This window comes from Primulina eburnea, chromosome 14, assembly GCF_022965805.1.
Source record: "Primulina eburnea isolate SZY01 chromosome 14, ASM2296580v1, whole genome shotgun sequence".
In the NCBI taxonomy this organism is placed as follows: Eukaryota; Viridiplantae; Streptophyta; class Magnoliopsida; order Lamiales; family Gesneriaceae; genus Primulina; species Primulina eburnea.
In genome coordinates this window covers 28,790,387-28,806,369 of record NC_133114.1, presented here as the reverse complement: position 1 = coordinate 28,806,369, position 15,983 = coordinate 28,790,387, and the positions used below count along the sequence as shown (strand labels likewise).

The window sequence follows — 15,983 nt, the reverse complement described above, 5'->3', positions numbered from 1 at the left end:
TCATAAATTTATCTACACACAAATATATTTAAATCTAATCTAAATCTTATCTAAATTTAAATGACCATGTCATTTCTCATTTATAAATTATTTCTAAAAATTATAAATTATTATTACAAAAATCACATAAAATAATCTGTATAATTGTTATTTTTATTTTTAAGTAAATTTTAAATTTTGTGCACGATTTTTTTTTGACATATATATACATCACGTATAAAAAGATACTTGTCACGATTAAACTACGTTGTTTAATGGGCCGACCTTATGTTTTGATCTTTGTTTTGGACTGGGCCTTTTTGTTAAATTTTTAAATGGGCCTTTGCGAAGCTTTGTGTATTGAGTCCGACATGGATTTCTAAAAGGGCATAGTGACAGTCGCCGCAGAGGATTCAGGGGTAATTTCTTGTATGTATTGGTCTGGGACATTTTTAGTTATGTATATTTTCGTTAAATTATTTATAGTCATATAACTATGTTTTTTGATTTAATTTTATTTTTTCTTTGTCAAAATCATGTAACTGTATGATTACTATCATTATTAAAAATTATAATTACATTGGCAAATACATGTACATATCTCAAGAATCTTTTTAACCGTTATTTAAAAAAATTACAATAATATTTGTCATTTAATTACATGATTTTGAAAAAAATGATTTAAATCGATCAAAATATAATTATATGACTATAATTGATTTAATGAAAAATATAAAACTAAAAATGTCACACATGGTATATACAAACCTAAATCATATATTTCTAAGTAAGAAAAGGTATCTGATTTATCTTTGTGTATGCATAAATTACATGCTATTTGAAAAACAGCTTGAGATCAAATTTTTTTTCCATCAATAGTTACCAAGTTCTCTAAACAATGATATTCATTTATTTAAATTTAAATTCATAAAAAATAATTGCATATATGTTTTAAAAATATTTAATAATAATGTTCGTATGTTACTTTTTTTTTCAAAAATATTGTTTCTTGAAAAAATATCGAAGCTAGGGCCTCGATATGGAAAACAAAAAGTTTACAACTTCTAAAAAAATTATGGATTTTTTTCTCCCTTTTCTTGATTTCATGAAAATTGAGAGGAAATAAATTTTTGTTTTTACTAATATTAAATTTAATTACATAATTCTTAACAATTTCTTAAATTCTCTCATTCATGTTGTTCTGTGTTTGCCGACCCTCGTACGATATTTCGGTAAAATTTTTTGTGAAATCTCACTAATCATATTTTATGAAGAGTGAGTCTCATGTGAGACCGTCTCACGGATCATAATCCGTGAGACGGGTCAACCCTATCCATATTCACAATAAAAAGTAATACTTTCAGCATAAAAAGTGATACTTTTTCATGGGTGACCTAAATAAGAGATCCGTCTCACAAAAACGACCCGTGAGACCGTCTCACACAAGTTTTTGCCTTTATGAAATAGATTGAAAAAATATTATTTTTAGTTATAAATATGGTTAAAGATTCCGTTCGTAACTTCTCGTCACAACAAACTACTCTTTGATTTCCATATAACAAAGAAATCCCCAAATCCATTTTTCACCATTGCTTCCGGTGTAAGAGTAGTCTACCTTTTCCTACTATTCTTTATTTCGCTTTGAATTTGAGAAAGGAAAATGTTAACCTTGTGTGATATAATTTATGCAAATGTAATAATCTGACATGAATTTCTTTTTGAATTTTGTTGTCAATTTGTAGCAAATGGAGAAGCCCTTATCGTCAAATGATCGGGTTGATATCTCATCCGACGAATCTTCCTCCTCCGACGATGTAGAAAATGACAGCATCCAGTCAATGGCTGTCGATGGGCCTGTTACAGGATTAACTCCTGAAGGTAATACCTTCTTATAAACTCCATATGGCTGAAATATATTCAGAGTCCTTGCTTTCCTACCAGTTCATGGGTAATTGCTGGTGATTTGTTTTTACTTTTTTTTTGGGTACTCGGGTATGCAGGCGTATGCTTATCTTGGCTTCCTATTATATGTAATAGTGTTGAGATCATGCTCTATAAGATAATTGATGGATATGTAATCTGAGTGATAAAAAGGTGAAAGTTATGTGATAAACTATGCAGCGTTTGGTGTGTTTTTAAAATGAATGGTAAAATTTGTGGTTTCCACTGAACGACGAAGATACCTTTCATTTGTTTTAAAAATTAAACTATGCCGGACTTTTTTATTTGTTTACTATTTCGATTTCAGTGTGTTGCAGAATCCAATTTCAACTTTGCGCTGATTTATTGGGATAATGCTCTATATAACTGTTACATGGGAAACCATATAAATCCTAACACTAGATTGAAGCATGCACCGTATAGATAATACAGTTGTATAATTTTTCATTCTAATAACATAAATGAGCTCGTTGTTTATCAGACAACTGAAATACAGGGTGCCGACACCTACTTTTAGCCACATAAAAGAAATATAAGCTTTAACTAATTTCATACTAGAGATAAAAGTGAAAACAAACCCTTTCGGTCTAATGTCTAACCTCACAAAATTTTATTAGTTGGCTCGTCTAGTAAGGTATTGAACCAATGAGAGATATAATGCACAACTCAATATTCAGCTCACAGTTTTGGAACCATGTTGTTCATATACATGTATAATCAACTTATACATGGAATAGTTTGTTCCATCATGGATGTTCTCAACACGACGTGCATTCACAATTTCTTATCTCGTACTGGAATGAAGACCATAGATTACGCTATTTAGTAGGATTACGGCAGACTCCACTAGATATCTTACCATCTTAACACCACATTAAATTAACAATTAAACATCGACATTCCATTTCAACGGTGGTACTATGAGTTTATTTGGTGCATGCCAACAAAAACACATAAACTGAGCATACGTGAACACTTAAACTAATAATTACAAGTTTTGAATAATGCACATCTTGTCTACAGACCAAAATGGCTGCACATAAATAAATTTTCACCATTGCAATAAAATTACTGATTCATATGTAATCGGTAATCCATTGAACTTTTTCAATACTATATTAATTACATCTTTTGTTACCAATGCTTGAAATATACATTCAAAACCAAAAAGCATTACTCATCCTGCTGGATTGAGTACAATGATAAAAGAGTGTATGGTGGTCGTAAAGTATGTGTTGGCTATCCTACAAACCAACAGGATACGAGTGATTTGACCCTATTTCAAAAAAAAAAATCTCTCCTTCGAAGGCTACTCTTTCTACAACTCTCATATTCAGGGGGAGTATAGTAACAGTGAAGATGACTGTATAACCAATTCTGATTTTTCAATCGAATTTAGAAATGATGAATCTCCGGCCAACCTAGATTTGAGCAAAATTTTATATCACTTACAGTGGAGGCAGGTGGGAAACAATTTAAAGGTCTTGTTTATACAAGGAAGAGGGATGTAAAGAGCGAGGGAGACTTTATCCCGTCACAGAGCCATGAATCGAATCTAGAGCCTAATCATGGAACACACAATGGCATCTCAATGAGTCTCTATGCTCAAATTCCAGGTATACTTGAAAATAAACCTTCGAACAACATTGATCTTCCAATTGCTTAAAGGAAAGATATCCGATCTTGTAGGAAATACCCATTATCAAATTTTGTATCTTATAAAAATCTGTCACCCTCTTATTTCTCCTTTGTGTCTCAGATGGATACCATTCATATTCCAAACAATGGACGTGAGGCTTGAGGTACTTGAGTGGAAATAAGCGATTTATGTGGAGATGAGAGATCTAGAGAAAAACTTTACTTGTGAGAAGGCTTATCTACCTAGTGGGAAATCTTTTTTAGGTTGTAAGTGGATCTTTAGTCCAAATTACAACTCCGATGGATCTTTATAATGGTACAAAGCTCGTTTGGTTTCCAAAGGCTTCACCCAAGTTGACCAAACTGAAACATTTTCTCCAGTGGCTAAACTCAATGTAGTTCGAATTATTCTGGCAGCCGCAACAAACTTAGATTGGCTACTCAATGAGCTGGATGTGACAAATGGTTTTCTAAACGGTGAGTTAGAAAAGTAAGTATATATTGAACCACCACATGGATTTGATTATCAATTTGGATCAAAGGTATTTAGGTTAAGTAGGTCACACCATGGGCTGAAACAATCTCCCAGATCATGGTTTGAAAGATTCACCAGATTTGTTAAAGGACATGGCTACCTTCAAGGACAGTCTGATCATACTCTTTTCACATGAAGATCCAATACAGAAGAGATATTTGTATTGATTGTCTATGTTGACGACATAATATTGACATAAGATGATTTCGAAGAGATGGCATATTGAAGAAAAGCTTGGCAAGAGGATTTGAGATGAAAGATCTAGTGAGCTAAAGTCTTTTCTTGGAATGGAGGTGGTGAGTCCAAAAGGAACTCATGGTTTCCCAAAGAAAGTATATCCTTGATCTCTTGAAAGAAATTGGGATGAGCGATTGCAAACCATCATATACTTATCTAGGAGATATCAAAGATGGTGTTAAGGTAGATCCAGAGTGATATCAAAGAATAGTTGGAAGACTTATTTGTTCATCACTACTTGCTTGAAGAGCTTGATCACCATTGTTGGTTCTCTCATTGCTGCCTGCTTCTGTTCTTGAGGTGGGTTGGTTTGCCATAAATTACGTACCATGTTTTGATGGTGCGCCGCCACAAAAATTCCCATCTCTGAAAACAATCTCAAAAATATTCCCCGCTAACAAAGTTTGAACCTGCGGCGTCCAGGTTGTGTTCACCACATTTCATCATCACTTGTCGTCTAATTGCTTCGCGGTGGACGTTGGAGTGGTGGAGTGGCTAGGTTCCCAAATCAAAAGAATTGAGATGGTGGGATTGTATCTCGTCAAAAAAATTACATTCAACTCTTTGCACACCCCCTTACATGATCTGCAACAGCCATCCCCAAGACTCACCCCAAAACACAAACTATCATCAACCATCAGCCCCAATTCTGCAATCAAGCTTCTCGAGACGAGGTTGTGGCTTGCAACACTATCAACCATCGCCAATATTTCACAACCAGCCACCCTCGCCTTCACCTTCAAATTTTGCGGTTGATCAATGCCATTGACATGATACAGGAGCAGTTTTAAGGTATTATATTTTGTGTTGGGTGTTTCCACCCAACCTTCGGCTTCCTTTACGGCTTGCTCTACTTCCCCTCCACCTTCACCGGCTCCAATTTGCCTTCTTCTTCATCCTCTTCCGCTAAAATCGCGACTCTCAGAATTTTGTTGGTGCATTGGGTGATATGGTTCCCCGCATTTAAAACACAATCCCTTCCTTGTCAAATTCATATTGAGGGTTGTCTGCTTGAGCTAGACGGCATTGATCTAATCCTAGGGGTCAAATGGCTTCGCACTTTATATAAGATTTAGTTGGAAGGAGCGGACCATGATCTTACAGGGAGATCCATCTCTTAGCAGATCAATGGTATCACTCAAGTCAATTGCTAAAGTGTGTGAGGTGGAATTTTATGGGGCAGTCTTGTTGAAGTGGAATGACAGTGAAGGGGAGAAACCAAAAGTAGGAGGAGTGCACTATGATGAAGCGATGAAGAGCATTTTTGGCAAGTGTGAGGGGTATTTCAAAAACCTCACTAATTACCCACGCGTAGGAGAGAAGATCACGCTATTATTATTAGAAAGGGAGATGGTCCAGTATCGGTGCGGCCATATCGCTATTCCCATCATCAGAAAGATGAATGTATGGTGGAAGAAATGCTCAAATCAGGTGTGATACAAGCCAACAATATCCCCTAATCGAGCCTTGTTATATTATTAGTTAAAAAGAAAGATAGTGGTCGGTGTGCAAAAACCACCTACTCTAATTCAATTCCTACCGGGGGAAACAACGGTGGTGACGGTCTCGCGCGCTTTGATGGATCAATACGAGCTTTTGAGGCAGCTCAAGCATAATCTTGAGCGAGCTCAACAGCAGATGATCTAAACACGCTAACAAAGTTGAATGGAGGTTCATGTCCAAGAAAGGGATATGGTGCATTTAAAGTTGCGACCACAACGCCGAAACTCAGTTTGTACAAGGGTATTTAAGAAGTTTGCAGCCAGGTACTATGGGCCTTTTAAGATTTTGAAGAAAGTGGGGTCGGTTGCTTATCGAGTACAGTTGTCCGAGGGGTCTAAGTGCACCCTGTTTTTTAGTATTATGCCTTAAACGAGCAGTGGGAAAGAATTACGCTGAGACAAAGCTGCATAGTGAATTGGAGGCTGATTTATTTTTTACTTTTGAACCGGATTTGATTTTGGCTGGACACATTAAACAGATAGAAGCAAAACCTTGAAAACAGCTGCTTGTGCGTTCGAAAGGAAGAACAGAGGAGGATGCTACGTGGGAGAACTTGGAGGATTTTACAGCTCAATTTCCAGATTTTCGACTTGAGGACAAGGCTATTTTTGAAGAGGCGGGACGTGTCATGAACCCAGATCCATTGGGTCCAGTTATCCCATATTTATTGGGCCGGGTTACTAATGATAATGAAAGACCCCTGCCCAGGATTGTAAATGTCTATGCTAGGAATGGGAAGGGAAAAACACGTGGGGGGGAAGATATAAAATATGAGAGGAGTCGTGTAGAGGGATTCATTCGGTTATATTTCTTGTTGAGTGAGTTGCTAGCAGTCTGCAAGGGAGTTGAGATTGTACAGAGCAAGTATACAATTGGGTCCTGGGATTTATAATTATTTCAATACAATATTCAATTTCTTCTTAGTTTTTCTTCTTTCACTCTTTTAACTACTTTTAGTTGTTGAGAGGCATAACAATTTCTTCCCATGATACATTTAAATTGCTGTAAATCAAACATATTTGTGGGGTAAGGAATATCTGGATCATCAATTACCTTGTGTGGGTGCTAATTGCTATTTCCTTTTCCCCAACCAGCCACCAGTTTGCCTTGAAAAAACCTCACATCCTTCACAATTGTGGTGTGTCGTCTGTGTGGTGTAGGGTTATCTTCGATTGAGAAAGAAGGGTATCATGGTAAAATTATACAATCTATGCTATAGTTCAAGACAGGAAGACTCATCACTTGGCTGAGGAAGGATGTCCCTACATTAAAAAACACTATTTTATGTCCTTCCTAAAAACGAGCCAAATGCAGGATGATGACTGGTTTAAACTAAATCCCTCCTACAGAGCAAATAGACCTAAGAATATAATGGGACATATTTTTCAAGTACTACTCAACAATGTTGTATTGATTCAGAAATCATTATATGCTTTTATAGTTTTTTGAACTTTGAGTGAATTTTCAGTTTGACTGAGCGGAGTGCTGTCCTAATAAAAAAAATTGAGTATCACATCAGCTTTTTCATTATCGAAGGAAATTAACGTTTCTTTATACATTGAGGTCACCCTTCTTAAGCTTGTGACACACGAGCAGTATGCATTTGGATTGTGTAAGGATATGTGCATATGTTCGCATAGGGTTGCTAGCATCAGTGTTTCGGAGAAATTGTGGGAACACATCTCGGATCCTGTTTGCATTGGGTGTCTCATGTTTAAATGAGATTTTGTCTAGGCTTCTTATATTTCAGATAGTTGTCTTCATAATGTTCTGTGATTGCCGGAGGAGTGAACTTGTTTCTTCCATGTCAAACATATAGTTATGAAATTGAAATTGAATAAATTTTGACAATAAAACAGATTATTCAGAAGTCATGTATTCACTTTGTCCATTTGTTGTATGATAATATTTTTTAATTGTGACTGTGCTTAAATATGTGTATGTGCTTACCCATGCTTTCATGCATATCTGGTCGATGTTTGATATGAGGGAATGAGCAATCTATTTCCTAATTTAAAATAGATACTGCACTAGTGGACCATAAAATGCACATATTAGCGTAGTGTTTCAGCTTTTCTTTTCCATTTTGTTTCTTTTCCTTTTATTTTTGGTGTTTGCACGTAATATCTCTTGTTCCAAGTGGAACTTCAATTACTTGAATTGTGAGTCAGTTGGGAACTAAAACGTGGATAGATTTTTAGAACATGGAATTATGCTGCTATGTGGCTTAAAATGGCATTTTGTAAATAAATGATGCTGTCAAATGTATCATATAAACCTGGATCTTTTTTTTCTGACTACATTTGACATGTCAATGCAACCTTAAAGTGGAACTTCAATTACTTGAATTGTGAGTCAGTTGGGAACTAAAACGTGGATAGATTTTTAGAACATGGAATTATGCTGCTATGTGGCTTAAAATGGCATTTTGTAAATAAATGATGCTGTCAAATGTATCATATAAACCTGGATCTTTTTTTTCTGACTACATTTGACATGTCAATGCAACCTAAAAACTTTCTATTTTGTGCTGTTTATTTTGTTAGTCAGACCAACGCTGCTTAATTTTTGCCTTGCAATGCAGAATTGCTCTTTAGACGTGCAACAAGTTACCAAGAATATATGAGCCTGATACCAATACCAACTGAGCGTGGCACCGCTATTCCCTATACCTCGTGGATGGGATTAGGCAACTCAATTAAGCAGATATATGGGCAGCCTCTGCACTACCTTACCAATCTTTATCTAAAGCAGTTAGACAGAGAGGGGATTGGAGCTGATGATAAGAATGTTCCCCTGGATATGATCATCCATCCTTGCAAAGCTGAGGCCAGCATCTGGATCAACGAACAGATTCATCGCCGTACTGCATCTCCATGTCATTTGGCTAAACTCTGGGAGACTGATCCCAGGCATCATGTTCTCATTGATGCCATTTTCCCGAAGCTCTGATCCTGAAGCAAACATCAGGGAGAAGGAAACTATTTTCTTGAAAGTAGCCAATAGTGTAACTTGAGATTGATGGAGAAGATATTCTTTATGAAACTCATTATGTTTGACAGATACCAAGTTTTTGCTTTTCCCGTTGATCAGTTGTAATGCAGTCATTCTTTTATCGACTTGGTTGCATATAGAATGTTCATTGAGTTATGTTATCAGTCATTCTATACCTTAGCAGTAATTCTTTACCAGAAAGGTGTAACAACAGTTTGTGTCCATTAGACACAAAGGAATGCGGATGATGTATACTTGCATTAAATGCATACGCCGTTGAAAAGAATTATATAGTTCAATCACGTTCCCAAATAAACTCTGTTGTACCAAAGCACCAATCATTGAGTTCCAAGACACAAGATCCCTTTCCGGCAATCTCCTCAAACACTTCCTCGGCCGATTTGATATCACCATTTCTAGCAAAACCTGCAAGCAACGAATTCCACGACACAAATTTTGTTGAGCATCTGATCAAACATTCCGCAAGCCCATTCCTGCATGTCACACTTGCTGTACATATCAATAAGTGAATTTCCAATGTTGTCCCAGTTCTCAAGTCCATTTCATAAAACGTAAGCATCACCCTGCCTGCCAAACCGAAATTCACTCAGTTCAGCAGAAGATGAAATAGCGGGTAGCACAGTCACCTTGTTTGGTTTTGGCCCCAGATTACAGTCTTTTGGTGGACAACATTGACAGAAAGGTTAGTTCTTGGCCTCGACAATCTTTATCTTATGCTGGCAAACTTGAGTTGATGAGGGCGGTAATTCAAGGAGTCGAATGTTTTTGGTTATCTATATTGCCTATACCGAATTGCATAATTGACTCCATTCACTCAATATGTCGAAAATTTGTGTGGCCAACAAAGCACCCGTCGATTGCTTGGGATAAGTTATGCAAACCACTGGCCAATAGAGGGTTTGGACTGAAAAACTTGAAAACCTGGAACAAAGCACTGATTGCAAAAACTCATTGGAAAATCCACACGAAGAAAGATAGTCTTTGGATTAGGTGGGTTAATCATATTTACAGTTGTTCACCTTTGATTAAGCAGATTATATCTATCCGGGATGAAATCGTGCGCTCTTATTGTTCGACAACAGCTGCGGCAGGTAGACTTAACAGTTGGTTTAGCACGAATGGGGGTTTATTGAAGGCTTATAACTTCTTTGTTCAAGCAAGTGGGAATGGCCTTGGAAACCTATTCTCACCAAAACCTGCGTGTTACCTAAGCATCGATTTATTCTTTGGTTGCTAGCACACAAGAAACTACTCACACGAGATAGATTGTAGATTGGGGTTTGTTAGGGTTAAAACTTGTGTGCTTTGTTAATCAGGATATGAATCGGCTTCTCAATTACTCTTTCAATGCCAGGTCTCCGAGAGCATATGGGATGGGATAAGGAAGTGGCTTGACATGAAGAAAATTATGGTCTCTCCACCTGCTATTCTTAGGGCATTTCGCAATCATTGTGGAGGAAACTCGACTATAGGGAAGATGAGGATTACTTCACTTACTGTAACGGTATATCAGATATGAAATACACGTAACAAAGTTATGTTTGAGGATGCTAAGCCGATGGTGGATGATATAATTAAGAAAATTCAGATTCACGTATTCCGATCTATACCGATTTCAAACGATATGGTACATGCCTCGTTATAGCCCATGTATTGTTGTAGTTCTAATTAAGTTCTAGTTTTTGATTTGTTATGTTAATTGTCTGTCTCTTGAGGATGTTCAGTGTAATAATAATGCACATTTTTTTCTTTTTTTTCCTTTGCCTTTTTATTTTAAGATTCAATTTCAATGAAAGTAATTTTGTTATTAAAACAAAGCGCATTTATCAAAATGGTATTGAAAGTTAGCCCAGATGCTCCTGCATAGGAAGAAATTTTCTCCCCCAATTCAAATCGCCCAACTCTGCACAAGCTGATATCACACTGACCATAGTAAACTTCATTTGGCTTAATGCCCTCAACCATTTGAAAAAACAAAGAGACGGCCTCTTTATGCCAATTCTTCCTCGCATACCCACAAATCAAACTAATCCATGACGCTACATTCGTTTACTTATTTCATCAAACACTTTTCTCCCATTATCAATTTCTCCACACTCCCCATAGAAATGTATCAAATAATTCAAAACAAAAATAACATCATAAAAACCCAATTTCGTAACTGATCCATGAAGCTGCACCCCCTCAAAAAGCCTCGAACTTTTAGCACAGGCACTCAAAACAAATGGAAACGTATAGTTATCAGGCGCGACACCCTCAAATCTCAATCACCATACCAACATACAGCAAAATGGAAGGTGAAAAAGACCCAGCTAATGAGTTTCCTTTTATCAAAGAGTTATAAACATAAACTCCACTAGTGCTGCTGCAATCCTCTTTACTGTTCTTGAATATCTCGAAGGCTTTCTCTGCATACTCTAAGCTTTCAGAAGACCCCGTTTGTGAGTACTTGACAATGAGGTTTTTCAGAGCAGCGAGGTCGTATACCAACCCCAGTTTAGCTAAGTGGCCATGTAATTGCTTTATTTCTTGAAGATTTTTGCAAGATTCAAGAGACCCAGGTTCAGGAACGAGGTTATTGGAAATGAACGCTGATTTAATCTGAAGTTGGGTGCTCGGAGCTGTTGGGTCAGCTGTGGAGGGGGTGGCGAGTGGAGGAGAGAAGGCAAGAGTGGTGAAGTTCATGTATGTCTCTCAAATGTTTGTTGAATGTTCTAGGCGGGAACTGACCAACTCTGACTGATTTCAGAGTGAGTCTCATGTGAGACCGTCTCACGGATCTTAATATGTGAGACGGGTCAATCTATTCATATTCACAATAAAAAGTAATACTCGTAGCATAAAAAGTAATACTTTTTTTATAGATGACTCAAATAATAGATCCGTTTCAAAAATACGATCCGTGAGACCGTTTCACACAAATTTTTGCCCAGATTTCAACTTCTTGTCTGATTTAAAATCTTTTCTCTACTGCCTCTCATATTATTAGTAACACTCAACCATGCAGATAAATCTATGAATAATCTTTAAAAATAATAAATGATAGATTAATATTTAATACTAAAATAGTTTAAAATAAATTAAATCGACCTATAAAAAAATAATACATTAAAAAAACTATAAAATTAGAATTTTAATCACGAGTCTTTCTCGTTCTTACTTCTAATCGTAATTTATGGAAGCCAAAATCTTGATTACCTACATTCAAAATGGAGAAGAAATGAAACATTTGATTACCTACAAGTCTTGGTCACCAAATCTTGAATTATGATTAATCCTTTGAATTGCTTGGATAAGCATCGTTCGCAATAAGACCAAGTCAAGACTTCGAAAATAATTGAATAAACGATTAACTCGTCGTTTATGCACGTAAGATAGAAGCTTGAGTACGAAATAGAAAATCAGAAGTTAGAACAGCGATACCACACCGATGAACTAATAAAGATCTCTAGTCCCACAAGTACAAAATCACATCGGCAAGGGATGCTTTTAATAACAACTAGGAACATCCCACGACACAATGATAATCATATGATTAGTGTGAAGTCGAAACCTTAAATACTGCTAAATCATTCCGAAATCAAGAAAAGACTGGATAGTTCATCTGGGTGAACTCTGAGAATGATAGACATGAAAATTATCGGGAAAGTGCCAATCCTTTTACCCTTTGGTTCTCATAATTGTAATGCTCCCTTCGCCGCCTTCTGTGTGAATCTTTGTTTTTCCCACCACAGGCTTCCCTGAAAATGCTGATGTGGGATAAGGAACAGAAGGATCGTCTCCTTGGTCTTGCTTTGATTTTCGTGGAGCGTGTAATTTTTGGTTTATGTCCTCCAAAGTCATGTCTCCATGAGCACCACAGGGTTTGATGAAAGCAAATGGATAGACGACAGATGATGATGGTTTAGGTAGTGTGCACATGTACGACTTTCTACCTGAATTACAGGGAAAAAACGATACAGGAAACAATACTTATTTAGTTTAAGGAACAAGATCAAGTTGTGTCAAAATGAATCCAAACATAAAATAAAATTTAAGATGATGGTCATCGGGCCATAACACCATAATTCTCCATCAAAGTAACAGAAGAAACGGGATATTTCCACAGATTGAGTTTGGCAAACTTGGTTTTCAAAAGGGACCATGAAAACAACGAGTACACAATTACCTTTGAAAGCACCACTTCGACGATGAGTGACGGGGTGATTTGTGACTGCGTTACCAACATATTCTGGAGGCATTTTACAAAGCTCTGCAATATCATGTTATGATTATGCAGTGGACAAAGGGCGGTAAACCAATGAAGCAACAAAATAATGCTATTATTTAGCATTAATTAACTATTGATAACCTAACTTATTCGTGATTTACCTGTAATGTTGATTTGAACATCAGATGCTCCCGACCGATCACAACTATTCAAACAAAAAGCTGGTCAGAAACTAGTTTTAAATAAACTGATAAAGCAAAGACTATGCAAACATACACATCTTCAGCGCTGCAATGTATCTCAGCGTCATTAAAGTAATCCGAAATCCACCCTTCAAATGATGGATCCAAGCACTCGTTATTGGATGCCGATGCACCATCTAAGAAATCAAAATTATCACTAGATACCACGTTTGTGGATTTGATTTTCATATATTTCACAATAATTTTTTGAGAGAAACAAACCGGCGAATCCAGCAACCCACTCTGACATATCATGCATATTAGCTTCAAGAGAATCCTGTCTCTCCTAAACAAAAAAAAAGACAACAGATTATTGACTATCTAGGAGGTAGGAACCATCAGATGGTGCTGCAAATTAACTCTTTTACCAAACATATGTACCTTGGATCTTAAAAATATGTCATCATTATAAAGAGGTGCATTCAAAACTTCAGACTCAAACTGAAGCATTCTACGTCTTTTTGCTTGAGAGGAAGGCTCCCTGCATTGCTCTGACTCTTCTTTCCCAGTCACTTCTGCAGTAGTTAAACAAAACGCACTTATATCACTAAATCCCCAATACTTGGCTTGTTGTGCAGTGACAGTACCAATATCCACTAATTGTTGTTTCCGTATACTGTTGCCAGATGACATATCTTCAAATTGGTCGATACAAGAAGCAAATTGTTGTGTGAAGGAATCAATATATAAGGCTGATTTGGAATAACAAAGTGTGCACAATTATGGGACACGTAAACATATATGCAACTTCTTCATGCATTTGAAACATGTGGAATAATCAATAAAACCATTCTGCTATATTTGTGCCAGCAATGCTTAGTTTCTTAAACCAAGAGTGTTAAAGAAGAAGCATGTTACAAATGAATCATTAAATGTGTCATCACTTGTTCCTCACCCGTCACATAAATTCATATTTTAATGCTAACATGGCTACCGGATAGAGATGATTTGTACCTCTGTCTTTGCTTATAAGTCCATTGGGTAAGGATGATAGCTGATTTGATGAAAGTAGAATAGTTCAAAACAAAGAACACACGCGCAATTACAAAACGAAGTGAAATAGTGATACTTAGTACAAGTACAGGAAGAGTAAGGCCCCACCCCAACTTTTTTCAATTACATGGCAAGTTAAATCCCCACAGGCCTTGGCTGGAGTAGTTTCATCATCTAATATAGAACAGAAATGATCTTCATTTTGCTCCACTCCACCCAAATGCCATTTCGATATTTCTGCTCATAATAAAAAAAAGAAGCAAAAACCATCACCCAAGTTCAAACGAGTATTTTACTTGAGGGTGAGGGATTCAAAATGAGGGTATGACTAACCTATGTTGGTACTGTCCTCAATATTATACTCATGACACTGCCAATCCCACGGGTCACTGTCATCAATTCAAAAGATTAAGATCATAATGTAGCATATAAATCATGAAAAAATAGCCACGAAAATCCCAAATATGGTAGAATCAAGAAAATCAAAGTACACGTTTGAACTGATGATCAAAGTGAAAAAAGAACTGTAAGGGGCATCTATGTGCAATAAAAAAATAACCAAAATAAACAGCATCTAACCACCCAGTTAGCCTAATAGCATATCAGTAAATATCTCTGAATTTCAGTTCATATGTAGTAACTTGGTCCGGGATTCGAGCCGAGGCAGCATGAGTACAAAGATGCATCACATTCATCAAATCGACAAAGTTTCTAGAGGTAAATATAAGAAAAACAACAAAAGGCAGCTCCAATCCGGTATTCCTAGCGTATAAATCCAACAACTGAGGATGTTTAACTTAGGCACAGAAAAAAAATTCCCTGACCAAATCCAGACATTTCAAGAAGAATGATCTGCGTGCTCTTCTAAAATTCTTTTTTTTAAAAATGAATTATAATTATACGTACAAAATTCAATTGTATGAAACAAAATTTATAAAAACAGAACCCTGTCGAGAAAGAGAGAGCCTGAGCCCAAAAACAACATCGAAATCCACGCCATCATTACAATTTTCGAACGTGATTTAAGCAAAATAAAACCCAAACACACCGAAGATCACAAAAAATCATACTTAACCAGAATCAAGAACAGGCATTTCCAATTTTTAATGCCCACAAAAAGGAACAAAAAATCGCCAAAAAATGCAAAACAGAAACACAACCCAGTGATCTATAACAAATGTAAAATCAGCAGACAAAGAAACCAACTCACTTTTCATTATCATTGCTCATTATGATGGATGGGTTTCTTTACAAGTGATGTGAGTTTGGGATTCCTCCAGTATAACTTCAATATCTATATCATCAAAAGAAACGAAAGTCAATGGACAATCCTTGATTTAAATAAAATTTCCGAAAAAATCTGGAGGGAGTAAAGTGGGTCGCTACACACTCGAAACCTTTTTTTAATTCGACCTTTTTTTATTTTAATTCACCATTTTTTTTTATCCATTGCGGATCCAAACTCATTTAATACCAGCAAAAGATACACACATTACATATATTATTACTATTTTTAATTTAAAAAAATAATATTAAATAATTAACACGAAATTATTTATAATTTTAAAAAGTTGTTCGATTTAAAATTAAATTTTATTTAGATTTTTTTATGTAAAATAAGAAGGGATAGGGTAAGAAAGGTAATTGTGGAATTAAATATTTTGGTGTCCTCTAAGATAGTTATTTTAAG

The 15,983-nt window shown here is 36.1% G+C and overlaps 2 protein-coding genes and 1 pseudogene across 2 annotated transcripts; 1 reads left to right on the top strand and 2 right to left on the bottom strand.

Annotated features, from left to right (window-relative positions):
• The first annotated feature begins 1,492 nt into the window (after positions 1–1,492).
• Positions 1,493–8,983, top strand: LOC140811741 (protein RDM1). The gene is made up of 3 exons (XM_073169805.1): positions 1,493–1,579; positions 1,722–1,857; positions 8,418–8,983. The coding sequence occupies exons 2-3, from the start codon at positions 1,725–1,727 to the stop codon at positions 8,783–8,785; spliced, it is 501 nt and encodes a 166-aa protein (XP_073025906.1). The 5' UTR covers positions 1,493–1,579; positions 1,722–1,724; the 3' UTR covers positions 8,786–8,983.
• LOC140811316 (pentatricopeptide repeat-containing protein At3g22690-like) lies at positions 8,614–11,592 on the bottom strand (annotated as a pseudogene).
• A 610-nt stretch (positions 11,593–12,202) lies between these two features.
• LOC140813210 (protein XRI1-like) lies at positions 12,203–15,707 on the bottom strand. Its single transcript, XM_073171690.1, has 9 exons — positions 15,504–15,707; positions 14,627–14,682; positions 14,402–14,530; positions 13,682–13,815; positions 13,523–13,586; positions 13,335–13,437; positions 13,220–13,263; positions 13,017–13,100; positions 12,203–12,783 (listed from the first exon to the last, which is right to left on the bottom strand). Exons 1-9 carry the CDS (start codon positions 15,521–15,523, stop codon positions 12,509–12,511), a joined length of 909 nt encoding a protein of 302 aa, XP_073027791.1. The 5' UTR covers positions 15,524–15,707; the 3' UTR covers positions 12,203–12,508.
• Positions 15,708–15,983: the final 276 nt, after the last annotated feature.

Bases quoted from the DNA above. Each gene is read 5' to 3' on its own strand.
- LOC140811741 (XM_073169805.1), top strand. From the start codon at position 1,725: ATGGAGAAGCCCTTATCGTCAAATGATCGGGTTGATATCTCATCCGAC. The intron at 1,858-8,417 runs GTAATACCTTCT...CTTGCAATGCAG, and splicing joins TACAGGATTAACTCCTGAAG to AATTGCTCTTTAGACGTGCA.
- LOC140813210 (XM_073171690.1), bottom strand. From the start codon at position 15,523: ATGAGCAATGATAATGAAAA. The intron at 13,264-13,334 runs GTATGTTTGCAT...TTGTTTGAATAG, and splicing joins CATTGCAGCGCTGAAGATGT to TTGTGATCGGTCGGGAGCAT. The intron at 13,101-13,219 runs GTAAATCACGAA...ATGATATTGCAG, and splicing joins TGTTCAAATCAACATTACAG to AGCTTTGTAAAATGCCTCCA.